We start from the raw sequence: 13,892 nt of genomic DNA on the forward strand, positions 1-13,892 counted from the left end.
TTTCTACAAAATTAAACAACTGAATGAACATCCTCCGAGGCCGGTGATTCCATCATTTTTGCCAGGGGTTGTAGATGTGTATGTCCTGCCGACTCCCACTCCTGCTGCCATGCCGCTGCCAGCCAGGCTTTGGTTGTCAGATCCTCCGAGATGGATGCAAGCATCTCTTGCGAGGCCTAGTTGTATGGGTGGTGGGACTTGAGTCTGCTTGCAGGTGTTGCCATGGTTGTGATGTCATGGAGGAGGTTCCAACCGTGTTCCTGGGATTTCCTTGCCAGGGCGAGGGCAGCAACCTCTCGCTGTAAGCCGCCATGTAGGCTGGCTCACTTCCTGTTCCGGAGCACAGCTGTGTTTTTCTGTATCTGTTAGCTGTTTAATCTGCGCAGTTAGATTGATCTAGTTATCTAGATTACGATTTGTTTCCCAGTGTAATCTTTACGTGCCTTAACTAAAGCACTCCTTCTGCTGAATCACCTCTAAATTATTTACACATTATTCACTTTGCGTGTTTTTAGGAATCCGCTAGCTTAGCGTAGCTACTAGCTCTTAGCCGATTTAGCATGGCGGCTTCTCCTGTCTCTCCCGCACTTTTCTGCTCTGGGTGTGAAATGTTTAGTTATTCCTCGGCTTCCTTTAGCAGTAACGGTACTTGTAATAAGTGTAGCTTATTCGTAGCTTTGGAGGCCAGGCTGGGCGAATTGGAGACTCGGCTCTGCACCTTGGAAAATTCTACAGCTAGCCAGGCCCCTGTAGTCGGTGCGGACCAAGGTAGCTTAGCCGCCGTTAGTTCCCCCCTGGCAGATCCCGAGCAGCCGGGAAAGCAGGCCGACTGGGTGACTGTGAGGAGGAAGCGTAGCCCTAAACAGAAGCCCCGTGTACACCGCCAACCCGTTCACATCTCTAACCGTTTTTCCCCACTCGACGACACACCCGCCGAGGATCAAACTCTGGTTATTGGCGACTCTGTTTTGCGAAATGTGAAGTTAGCGACACCAGCAACCATAGTCAATTGTCTTCCGGGGGCCAGAGCAGGCGACATTGAAGGAAATTTGAAACTGCTGGCTAAGGCTAAGCGTAAATTTGGTAAGATTGTAATTCACGTCGGCAGTAATGACACCCGGTTACGCCAATCGGAGGTCACTAAAATTAACATTAAATCGGTGTGTAACTTTGCAAAAACAATGTCGGACTCTGTAGTTTTCTCTGGGCCCCTCCCCAATCAGACCGGGAGTGACATGTTTAGCCGCATGTTCTCCTTGAATTGCTGGCTGTCTGAGTGGTGTCCAAAAAATGAGGTGGGCTTCATAGATAATTGGCAAAGCTTCTGGGGAAAACCTGGTCTTGTTATGAGAGACGGCATCCATCCCACTTTGGATGGAGCAGCTCTCATTTCTAGAAATCTGGCCAATTTTCTTAAATCCTCCAAACCGTGACTATCCAGGGTTGGGACCAGGAAGCAGAGTTGTAGTCTTACACACCTCTCTGCAGCTTCTCTCCCCCTGCCATCCCCTCATTACCCCATCCCCGTAGAGACGGTACCTGCTCCCAGACCACCAATAACCAGCAAAAATCTATTTAAGCATAAAAATTCAAAGAGAAAAAATAATATAGCACTTTCAACTGCACCACAGACTAAAACAGTTAAATGTGGTCTATTAAACATTAGGTCTCTCTCTTCTAAGTCCCTGTTGGTAAATGATATAATAATTGATCAACATATTGATTTATTCTGCCTTACAGAAACCTGGTTACAGCAGGATGAATATGTTAGTTTAAATGAGTCAACACCCCCGAGTCACACTAACTGTCAGAATGCTCGTAGCACGGGCCGGGGCGGAGGATTAGCAGCAATCTTCCATTCCAGCTTATTAATTAATCAAAAACCCAGACAGAGCTTTAATTCATTTGAAAGCTTGACTCTTAGTCTTGTCCATCCAAATTGGAAGTCCCAAAAACCAGTTTTATTTGTTATTATCTATCGTCCACCTGGTCGTTACTGTGAGTTTCTCTGTGAATTTTCAGACCTTTTGTCTGACTTAGTGCTTAGCTCAGATAAGATAATTATAGTGGGCGATTTTAACATCCACACAGATGCTGAGAATGACAGCCTCAACACTGCATTTAATCTATTATTAGACTCAATTGGCTTTGCTCAAAAAGTAAATGAGTCCACCCACCACTTTAATCATATCTTAGATCTTGTTCTGACTTATGGTATGGAAATAGAAGACTTAACAGTATTCCCTGAAAACTCCCTTCTGTCTGATCATTTCTTAATAACACTTACATTTACTCTGATGGACTACCCAGCAGTGGGGAATAAGTTTCATTACACTAGAAGTCTTTCAGAAAGCGCTGTAACTAGGTTTAAGGATATGATTCCTTCTTTATGTTCTCTAATGCCATATACCAACACAGTGCAGAGTAGCTACCTAAACTCTGTAAGTGAGATAGAGTATCTCGTCAATAGTTTTACATCCTCATTGAAGACAACTTTGGATGCTGTAGCTCCTCTAAAAAAAGAGAGCTTTAAATCAGAAGTGCCTGACTCCGTGGTATAACTCAAACTCGTAGCTTAAAGCAGATAACCCGTAAGTTGGAGAGGAAATGGCGTCTCACTAACTTAGAAGATCTTCACTTAGCCTGGAAAAAGAGTCTGTTGCTCTATAAAAAAACCCTCCGTAAAGCTAGGACATCTTTCTACTCATCACTAATTGAAGAAAATAAGAACAACCCCAGGTTTCTTTTCAGCACTGTAGCCAGGCTGACAAAGAGTCAGAGCTCTATTGAGCTGAGTATTCCATTAACTTTAACTAGTAATGACTTCATGACTTTCTTTGCTAACAAAATTTTAACTATTAGAGAAAAAATTACTCATAACCATCCCAAAGACGTATCATTATCTTTGGCTGCTTTCAGTGATGCCGGTATTTGGTTAGACTCTTTCTCTCCGATTGTTCTGTCTGAGTTATTTTCATTAGTTACTTCATCCAAACCATCAACATGTTTATTAGACCCCATTCCTACCAGGCTGCTCAAGGAAGCCCTACCATTATTTAATGCTTCGATCTTAAATATGATCAATCTATCTTTGTTAGTTGGCTATGTACCACCGGCATTTAAGGTGGCAGTAATTAAACCATTATTTAAAAAGCCATCACTTGACCCAGCTATCTTAGCTAATTATAGGCCAATCTCCAACCTTCCTTTTCTCTCAAAAATTCTTGAAAGGGTAGTTGTAAAACAGCTAACTGATCATCTGCAGAGGAATGGTCTATTTGAAGAGTTTCAGTCAGGTTTTAGAATTCATCATAGTACAGAAACAGCATTAGTGAAGGTTACAAATGATCTTCTTATGGCCTCGGACAGTGGACTCATCTCTGTGCTTGTTCTGTTAGACCTCAGTGCTGCTTTTGATACTGTTGACCATAAAATTTTATTACAGATATTAGAGCATGCCATAGGTATTAAAGGCACTGCGCTGCGGTGGTTTGAATCATATTTGTCTAATAGATTACAATTTGTTCATGTAAATGGGGAATCTTCTTCACAGACTAAAGTTAATTATGGAGTTCCACAAGGTTCTGTGCTAGGACCAATTTTATTCACTTTATACATGCTTCCCTTAGGCAGTATTATTAGACGGTATTGCTTAAATTTTCATTGTTACGCAGATGATACCCAGCTTTATCTATCCATGAAGCCAGAGGACACACACCAATTAGCTAAACTGCAGGATTGTCTTACAGACATAAAGACATGGATGACCTCTAATTTCCTGCTTTTAAACTCAGATAAAACTGAAGTTATTGTACTTGGCCCCACAAATCTTAGAAACATGGTGTCTAACCAGATCCTTACTCTGGATGGCATTACCCTGACCTCTAGTAATACTGTGAGAAATCTTGGAGTCATTTTTGATCAGGATATGTCATTCAAAGCGCATATTAAACAAATATGTAGGACTGCTTTTTTGCATTTACGCAATATCTCTAAAATCAGAAAGGTCTTGTCTCAGAAACTAATTCATGCATTTATTTCCTCTAGGCTGGACTATTGTAATTCATTATTATCAGGTTGTCCTAAAAGTTCCCTAAAAAGCCTTCAGTTAATTCAAAATGCTGCAGGTAGAGTACTGACGGGGACTAGAAGGAGAGAGCATATCTCACCCATATTGGCCTCTCTTCATTGGCTTCCTGTTAATTCTAGAATAGAATTTAAAATTCTTCTTCTTACTTATAAGGTTTTGAATAATCAGGTCCCATCTTATCTTAGGGACCTCGTAGTACCATATCACCCCAATAGAGCGCTTCGCTCTCAGACTGCAGGCTTACTTGTAGTTCCTAGGGTTTGTAAGAGTAGAATGGGAGGCAGAGCCTTCAGCTTTCAGGCTCCTCTCCTGTGGAACCAGCTCCCAATTCAGATCAGGGAGACAGACACCCTCTCTACTTTTAAGATTAGGCTTAAAACTTTCCTTTTTGCTAAAGCTTATAGTTAGGGCTGGATCAGGTGACCCTGAACCATCCCTTAGTTATGCTGCTATAGACGTAGACTGCTGGGGGGTTCCCATGATGCACTGTTTCTTTCTCTTTTTGCTCTGTATGCACCACTCTGCATTTAATCATTAGTGATTGATCTCTGCTCCCCTCCACAGCATGTCTTTTTCCTGGTTCTCTCCCTCAGCCCCAACCAGTCCCAGCAGAAGACTGCCCCTCCCTGAGCCTGGTTCTGCTGGAGGTTTCTTCCTGTTAAAAGGGAGTTTTTCCTTCCCACTGTAGCCAAGTGCTTGCTCACAGGGGGTCGTTTTGACCGTTGGGGTTTTTCATAATTATTGTATGGCCTTGTCTTACAATATAAAGCGCCTTGGGGCAACTGTTTGTTGTGATTTGGCGCTATATAAAAAAATTGATTGATTGATTGATGATAAGAGCGGCAGGACTCGTCACTGCCGCACAGTTCACCGGACCAACGCGACCCGCTGGACGCTGCGTTAATCAAAAAATAATAATTTAGCTGCGTATTAATCATTTGCTCTCAGAGATTGGCTGATAAAACCATCGCTAATCCCTCCGGAAGCACAGAGGAATTTTCACCAAGCAGCTTTTGTTCTGCGCTTCATGGGGTGGAAAAAGCGTTTCGGATCAACTCAAACGTAAATAATATTTATATTGTAATGTAAACACAGTAAAACAGTTGCATTCCACTCCTTCTTATTAGCAACTGTAAAATTATGTTCATTATGGATTTAGACCGATGTTTGACCAACCGAACGTCTACGTTTTTACACCTCTCGACCTTTGAACCAACCTGGTCGCGCACGCGCATTCTCAGTGTGTGACAAGGCTTATAAATTCGATTATTCTAAAGCAGTTAAACATCTGAAACTATTGTAAGTTAAATCAGAAGACAAACCGAGTGTGGAAGACTAGTTAATATTTTTTTGTCCTGATTTTAATTAGAAAAACAAAAAACGTTTTAGCTGTACCGACTAATGCTAGCGGCTAGGTTAGCCTCAGTGTTCCAGCAGTGCCGGAAAAAAGCTGCCGCTCACCATGTCTGCTGCTGGTTGTCGTCCTTTAAAACGAACTAAAAATACTTGTTTTTAATCACCTTTAACTAACATCAAACAAAATCGTCACGTTACGTTTCTTCTAATTCTGTATTTAAAAAAGGCTCGTAAATCACCTCAACGCCTCACTACTGCCACCTACAACCGGGAGTGTGAACAACAGCTCGGCAGGAAGGAGAACCGCACCTATATTCGTGAGTTATATAACGCATCATGCTGTTTGTGACGTTTTCTGGACGATTTGTAACTTTAGTTGAGTTTACTTCAAAAATGACAAAAGGACAGAACTCTGAGATATGAGCCGACACGAGTCAGGACAGCGCAGGAGCAAGTAGGACAAAGAATAATGTAATACATGAATAAAATCTGTTTGTCGGTCAGAAAAACAAAAAGGAGCCACTTGGAGGCGCAGAACATAGTTCATGGTCCAAGTCTTAAGGGAGTTTGTGCTTCCTGAGACTGGAGGTCAAGAACATGCCCACATTTCCCCTTACTGGAGCAGACAAATGTTCAGTTTAGAGAGGTGGAGATGGACTGATTGCCTGAGTGGTTGCCATCCAGGACTTAAAGGAAAAGAAAACCCACTGATAATTTATGATTTGGTTGGTAGATTATGATATTGAGAGCCCATATGAAAAGTTGTAGGCATGTGTGATCATTTATGTTAAAGTTGAGAGCATTTTTGTATGGCTGGTCTAAAGCCACCAGCAGACGGCCATGTTGGCTGCTCTAACAGCAATGTGTGACATCACATTGGCACAGAGGTTCACAACTCGCCCATGTCTCCCTTCAGTATAGAAGGGGCAAAGCACGTAAGTGACCATCAACATCCTGGATCCGTACTAGGTTCTGATACAGTGGCAATTCACGGCTTGAATTTCCTGATCCAACCTGTGGGATTTTCCAATACTGGAAAGAAACCACGTGTGTGAAACCTCTCTTGTGCTGCCTGGTCTTTGCTGTTTACTGCTGAATGGGAGGAGGAGTGGGAGGGTTCTGTGCTGAAGGCAAGCTGTTTCTTCCACCCAGCATGGATTTTCAGAAAAATGAACTGAATTCTTACTGAAAAATCAGCTGCTTCAACGTCCCGAGGCTGTGATGTGAAACGCATTCACAGCAACTCTGAGCGCACTTGAGGACAGCCGAAGAGAGATTCACTTTCCCTCCGCTAAAGGGGAAAACCACCAAAATCCTTCAGTGTTTATCCAGGGTTGCTCCTGTTAGCGCAGCTGATGATACATTTAGAAATTCAGTTTATTTTACAGTTGAAAGGCTTCGTGTTTGCTCAGCAGTAAAACGGCAAAGGAGGGACAGAGAGTGAGCGAGGCAGGGTGAGAGAGTGAGGAAGAGGGAGAGCTAGAGAGGGGAGAGAGAGAGAGAGAGAGACCAAGGGAGAGAGGACTTTTACGTCAGCGCCTGTTCACCATATGTAGCTTGCTGTGGCCATGCCACGTCACAGCAGCACTGCAAGTGATCAAGGGGTTTTTGTGATTGGTTAAAATTGTGTCAATGGCGGCATTTATGAAATCGTCGAATTCTGCTTAAATGCCGACTTTTGGAGGTGGATATTTCAGTTGTAAGAGCTCCTTATTTTCATTGATACAAGGTCTGTCCAAAAACTAACAAACCTTTTTATTTTTTTCAAAAACTATATGGATTTGAATCATGTGCACTTGCACCAGCCAAGCTTGAACCTTCGTGCGCATGTGTGAGTTTTTTCACGCCTGTCGGTTGCATCATTCCCCTGTGGGCAGGTTTTGAGTGAGCACTGGTCCAGCCCCCTCGTCGGGTTTTCATCGTCAGGGAAATGGCTGAGCGACTGCCGCTTTGCTCCATGAAAATTTTTTCAGAAACTGTGTGAGACAGCCAAGTGGAAACCATTCGCAAAATTCAGATGGCTTTCGGTGAAGATTCTATCGGCGTCACACAGATTAAGGACCATTACAACCGGATTAAAGGCGGCCCACAGCAGCGGAGGGCGCGCCGCGCTCCGAGTGGCCATCGACAGGCTGAAACGACCAGATCATTTCCAAAGTGAAGGCTGTGTTGATCCGGGACTACCAGAGAAATTGCAGAAAATGTGGACATCAGCACTTTTGCGGCACATTCCACTGTTACAGGAGATTTTGTAATGAAAGACGTGCGGAGGAATTCGCGCGTCGGGACGGAGCCGCTCATGGCGCACAACAAAGACCTCCGTGTTGGAAGTCTCACAGGACAAGTTGTGACATGTCCAGCTGTTACACAATTTCTCGGATACTCACTCGACTGAAAAGCGACCGAAAGCCGTCTGAATCTTCCGAATGATTTCCAACACGGAGGTGTCTTTAATCCGGTTGTAATGGTCCTTAATCTGTGATGCCGATAGAATCTCCACTGAAAGCCATCTGAATTTTGCGAATGGTTTCCACTTGCCTGTCTCAAACAGTTTCTGAAAAAATTTTCATGGAGCAAAGCGGCAGTCTCTCAGTCATTTCCCTGACAATGAAAATCCGACGAGGGGGCTGGACCAGTGCTCACTCAAAGCCTGGCCACAGGTGAATGACGCAACCGACAGGCGTGAAAAAACTCACGCATGCGCACGAAAGTTCAAGCTTGGCTGATGCAATCATACGTGATTCAAATCCAAATGGTTTTTGAAAAAAATAAAAAGGTCGGATACTTTTTGGACAGACCTCGTATGCATCAATCATTAGTTTATAGCACAGTCTATCTTCCCAGCTGTATTTTATCAGTGGGTTTTCTTATCCTTTAAGGTAGCTCCATAGTGTGGTGGATGCCTGGACATGCAGAGCCAGTCCATGCTCTTGGACATGTCAGGCTTTCATCTTTGTCCATGTAATCAGCTGCAGACGTCAGTGAGGGAGCATCTGATTCTACAGGTTACGCTGGTGCCCCAGCAGCTGGCTCCGACCGTACTGCTGCTGGGATGTTGTGGAATATTTGAAGCTGCTTCCTGTTAGCTGAGGGTTGGAAGTTGGGTGTTGTTGCAGACTTTGCAAGTGTGAATCTATGATCCTCTTTCCAAGACCTGCTCCGAGCTTCCTGGACTTTCCCATCATACTGAGTACCAGTCACACAAACCTCTTCCCATTGGCAGAGAAGCTCCCAGTTGTGACAGGAAGTTAAAAGACATTTACAAACTTTGAGCCCCGAAGAATGACTGCAGGAAGGTCTTATCTATTGTTCATGATCCTGCACAGATTAAAAAAAGTGAATAATTTAATAATTGTGCACCAGATTCCCTGTTTCAAGTAGAAGTGCCTCATTCTGCCGAGAAAAAGAACCCCGGACAGAGACCATGTCAAGCCTGGTACCACTGTGTCCGTCTATTCCATCCTTTAGTCTTCAGTCTGTCCTCGGAGGACCTGGAAGCGCCCACTTGGCAAGACGGCACCAACGGCATCTCTGCGTGAACAGGACAGCTGGCCAACACCTTTCCCTTGTCTCGTTGACTCTCAGCTCAAAGTGTAACAAGAAGAACAGAAGAGGTCCAGGACCACAAAGTCCATCAGAACCGCTGGGTCACAAGCACACGGAAAAAACAATCATGAAATCTGTCTCGAATGTCCACAACCATCTCGTTTTGTCTTCCACCTGAGAATTTATTGCAGTTATTTTATTTAATTTTCCATCTTCCTTCCTGCCCGTTTTGAGTTGGTGTGACATCACATCTCTGAACCAGGACTTTTTGTGAAATAACGTGAGCCCACCACAGCGGTCTGGGTCGCGTCCTCATCGTCCCGGGTGTCTTTATTGTCAGCTTTAACGTACAGTCTGCATACAACCAAATGACATTATTACAGCAGCTCTAAGTGATATATTGTACAAAAATAACATTTGGATTTTTGAGCAGTAAAATTTTACCTTTTTAAAATGTGTTTATTAGAATTACTATTACTCGCCTTGCGTGCGTTGCCTCGTCCAGAACGCACCATTAAACTGGGACCTGCTCCTATTGGCTCATTCATTAACCAATGTGGCAATGAAGTGACCGTGTCTGTGAGCTGACTGGCTGTTTGCTGCCAATCACATTTCTTTCACTGCCTGTCCAGACAATAGAAACTTCCCTCATTCATTTTGTCCCCTTTATGATCCCACCCACTTCTGGGCTGGGGGGAGGGGCGTAACTTGTCTGAGTCTCTCAGCCAATGGGCTGGACAGAAGAATTTCTAAGCAAAGCATCGTGACATCAACGCTACCAACCTAAAAACACAAATTCCTTTTTGTTTAAGAAATGTAGAACAAAGTCAACTTTTGTTTGTTAGAGTCCGCCCCATTTCCTCCTCAGTCCGCTCTCAATGGCTGGTCCTGGGCTGATTGACACGCCTCTGGACCAATGCAAAAAGGAGGTTCATAGGTAATAAGAAAGAGAAAGATAGAACTGATGACAGAGGGGTGGGCTCGCTGAGCGGCGGCTAGGCTGTGGCTTTGATGCACTCCTTGGCGAGATGACCTGACTTCCCGCAGTTGTAGCAGTTCAACTCTGACGTCTTGCTGCAGTGCACTGCCACGTGTCCGATCTCCCCACACCTGCACAAAACCACATCAGACCAGTTACCAGTTACCACAGGGTCAACGACAAACTGAAAACCTGTTCCAGGACTGACCGCAGGACGCTGCTCTGGAGGCAGAGCTTCAACTAAGACTTCCTGGAGAAGCAAGCGCCCACTTATTTATAACCTGATGAGCACACATTAGCTCATCTGCTAAAACAGGGACAAATCCTCTAATTGAGCTGAAATCCCCCCAAAATAAAAATACTGTATATACTGGATTTTCGCTCACATCGGACAAAACATCCCATCTGATCCCAATGTATTTCCATTAAAAACCCCTCACATGTACCAGACAGACCAGTCTGGACGTGCCCAGTAACAGAGGTATGACTTGAAGTTCAGCACTGACACTTACCAATTCAAGGAAAGTGGGCACCATATTTCCCTGAATAAAAGACCGATCAATTATTTTTTTCAAACCGTGCTCAGACCTGGCGCCTAAACGAGGCAGGGCATAATTCAAGGCCAGTGATTATTAACAAAATGTTGCGTGCTGCCTGAACTGCAATATGGTGTTAGTAGAGAAGCTTGAATCTTCGACTGGACTGGGATGCTTGACGCGAGGACGTTTCGCTTCTAATCGCAGAAGCTTCCTCAGCTAAAATTCTTGCTCTGGTAGTGTGACTTCTGTCTTGACCCTTGTAGAGAAGAACAAACAGATGCCACAAAAGCTGGAGTTTTAAACCTAACCAGACCCCTCCTACGAGAGATGCAGACTGCTATTGGCTATTGACCAAACAATTGCTTTAATTAGCACCTATTGTGCTCTAGTTAGCACCCTCCTAATGACAGGGTAGCTGTCCCTCCTAACAATGGGACTGACGCCTCATGACGGCGTGAATGACTCATTACCATGAACAAAAGACTGAAACTGCTTTGACCTGAGTACCCCATTGTAAACAGGGGACAAAGTGTGTCTCAGACCCCCTCCCTGGTTAAGGCTGGATTTCAACTGTTTCACATAGAATGCCTCCTTCACCCCTCTCTCAAACCATTTCTTCTCTCTAGCTAAGATTTTAACTTCCTTGTCCTCAAACGTGTGGTTAGTGTCTTTAAGGTGGAGATGAACTGCAGACTGAGGTCCACTGGTGCCCTCTCTGCGGTGCTGGTATAGCCTCTTGTGTAACAGCTGCTTAGTCTCACCTATGTAGTGTTCGTTACAGTTTTCTTGACATCTGATAGAATACACTACATTGCTCTGTTTGTAACTAGGGATCCTGTCCTTAGGGTGAACTAATTTCTGTCTCAAGGTGTTAACAGGTTTAAAGTAAACTGGGATTTTGTGCTGCCTGAAGATCCTCTGTAGTTTTTCCCCTACTCCTGCTAAATAAGGGAGAGACACCTCTCTTCTTCTTGTCTGCGTCTCCTGTCTGTCTGGTCTCTTTGTTCTCTGGGACCTCTGCACTTTATCCAGGGACCATCGTGGGTACCCACATACTGTGAGGGCTTTCCGGACAAGTTGTTATTCTTTAGCCCTTCCCTCTGTAGTTGTGGGCACCTGTAGGGCTCTGTGTTGAAGAGTCCTGATCACCCCGAGCTTGTGTTCAAGGGGGTGGTTTGAGCCAAAGAGCAGATATTGGTCAGTGTGAGTGGGTTTTCTGTAAACCCCTGTCTGGAGCTGCCTGTTCTCTCCAATCGTAACATCACAGTCCAAGAAGGCTAAATGGTTGTTTCTGGCATCCTCACGTGTGAACTTGATATTGGAATCACCAAGTTGATGTGTTCTGTAAAGTCCTCAACTTCCTGTTGCTTGATTTTAACCCATGTGTCATCAACATATCTGAACCAGTGACTGGGAGAGATGCCTGTGAAAGACGTCAAGGCTGTCTTCTCCACTCGCTCCATGTACAGATTGGCCACAATGGGGATACCAGAGACCCCATCACACAACCATGGATCTGCCTGTAGTAATTCCCCCTAAACAGGAAATACGTGGTGTTAAGACAGATCTCCAAGAGTTGGCAGATGTGGTCTGGTGTGAGTTTGGTCCTTTCAAGTAGAAACACATCCTCCAGCAGTCTCTGCCTCACAGCTGAGAAGGCCCCAGCGGTGGGGATGCAGGTGAACAACAATGTCACATCAAATGACACCTTAGTTTCATCTGCCTCCAGCTGAAGGTCAAATCAAATCAATTTTATTTATATAGCGCCAAATCACAACAAGCAGTCGCCCCAAGGCGTTTTATACTGTAAGGCAAAAGCCATACAATAATTACAGAAAAACCCCAACGGTCAAAACGACCCCCTGTGAGCAAGCACTTGGCGACAGTGGGAAGGAAAAACTCCCTTTTAACAGGAAGAAACCTCCAGCAGAACCAGGCTCAGGGAGGGGCAGTCTTCTGCTGGGACTGGTTGGGGCTGAAGGGAGAGAATCAGGAAAAAGACATGCTGTGGAAGAGAGCAGAGATCAATCACTAATGATTAAATGCAGAGTGGTGCATACAGAGCAAAAAGAGAAAGAAACAGTGCATCATGGGAACCCCCCAGCAGTCTACGTCTATAGCAGCATAACTAAGGGATGGTTCAGGGTCACCTGATCCAGCCCTAACTATAAGCTTTTTCAAGAAGGAAAGTTTTAAGCCTAATCTTAAAAGTAGAGAGGGTGTCTGTCTCCCTGATCCGAATTGGGAGCTGGTTCCACAGGAGAGGAGCCTGAAAGCTGAAGGCTCTGCCTCCCATTCTACTCTTACAAACCCTAGGAACTACAAGTAAGCCTGCAGTCTGAGAGCGAAGCGCTCTATTGGGGTGATATGGTACTAAGAGGTCCCTAAGATAAGATGGGACCTGATTATTCAAAACCTTATAAGTAAGAAGAAGAATTTTAAATTCTATTCTAGAATTAACAGGAAGCCAATGAAGAGAGGCCAATATGGGTGAGATATGCTCTCTCCTAGTCCCTGTCAGTACTCTAGCTGCAGAATTTTGAATTAACTGAAGGCTTTTCAGGGAACTTTTAGGACAGCCTGATAATGAATTACAATAGTCCAGCCTAGAGGAAATAAATGCATGAATTAGTTTTTCAGCATCACTGAGACAAGACCTAATTTTAGAGATATTGCGCAAATGCAAAAAAGCAGTCCTACATACGAGGTCTGTGAGAAAAGAAACTGACCTTTTTATTTTTTCAAAAACTATATGGATTTGAATCACGTGCGATTACATCAGCCAAGCTTGAACCCTCGTGCACGTGTGAGTTTTTTCACACCTGTCGGTTGCGTCATTTGCCTGTGGGCAAGCTTTGAGTGAGCACTGGTCCACCCCTCCCGTCGGAATTCCTTTGTCTGAAGACATGCTGAGAGACTGGCGCTTTGCTTTATCAAAATTTTTTCAGAAACTGAGGCAGATCCGAGTGGACACCATTCGAGAAATTCAGACGGTTTCCGGTGAAAATTTTAAGGGCTGATTAGAGATTATGGAGTGTTACTGTCGCTTTAAGGACTGCCCACGGAGCCGGACGGCGCACCACGTCCCGAGCCGCCGTCGTCAGCCTGTTTCCAGCTGAAAACTTCCAAATTTAAGCCTCTGTTGACCCAGGACGTCGTGAGAGAACAGAGAAGTTTCAGAAGAGGTCGGGATCAGCAGTTTATCCGGACATTCCACTGTTAAAGGAGATTTTGTAATGAAAGACATGCGGACGGATTCGTGCGTCGGGACGCAGCCGCTCATTGCACGGCGCCACATGAAAACGCCTCCGTGTTGATAACCATTCGTAAGATTTAGGCGGCTTTCGATGGCTTTCAGTTGAGTGAGTATCAGAGAAATTGT

General features: G+C 44.5%; 2 protein-coding genes across 3 annotated transcripts in view; both read right to left on the bottom strand.

Moving 5' to 3' along the window:
- isy1 (ISY1 splicing factor homolog) overlaps positions 1-5,682 on the bottom strand; it is a 51,938-nt gene extending 46,256 nt beyond the window's left edge. The window contains exon 1 of the mRNA XM_034164412.1: positions 5,552-5,682. Within this exon, the coding sequence (XP_034020303.1) occupies positions 5,552-5,554 (3 nt within the window). The 5' untranslated portion in view covers positions 5,555-5,682. The remainder of the gene's footprint in view (positions 1-5,551) is intronic.
- Positions 5,683-9,290: 3,608 nt separating this feature from the next.
- The window catches only part of LOC117504900 (cellular nucleic acid-binding protein-like), a 71,360-nt gene continuing 66,758 nt past the window's right edge, over positions 9,291-13,892 (bottom strand). For both annotated transcript variants that reach the window (XM_034164415.1, XM_034164413.1), the window contains exon 5: positions 9,291-10,102. In XM_034164415.1, coding sequence (XP_034020306.1) covers positions 9,988-10,102 — 115 coding nt within the window. In that variant the 3' untranslated portion in view covers positions 9,291-9,987. The remainder of the gene's footprint in view (positions 10,103-13,892) is intronic.

The sequence above is a fragment of the Thalassophryne amazonica genome, chromosome 3 (assembly GCF_902500255.1).
Source record: "Thalassophryne amazonica chromosome 3, fThaAma1.1, whole genome shotgun sequence".
In the NCBI taxonomy this organism is placed as follows: Eukaryota; Metazoa; Chordata; class Actinopteri; order Batrachoidiformes; family Batrachoididae; genus Thalassophryne; species Thalassophryne amazonica.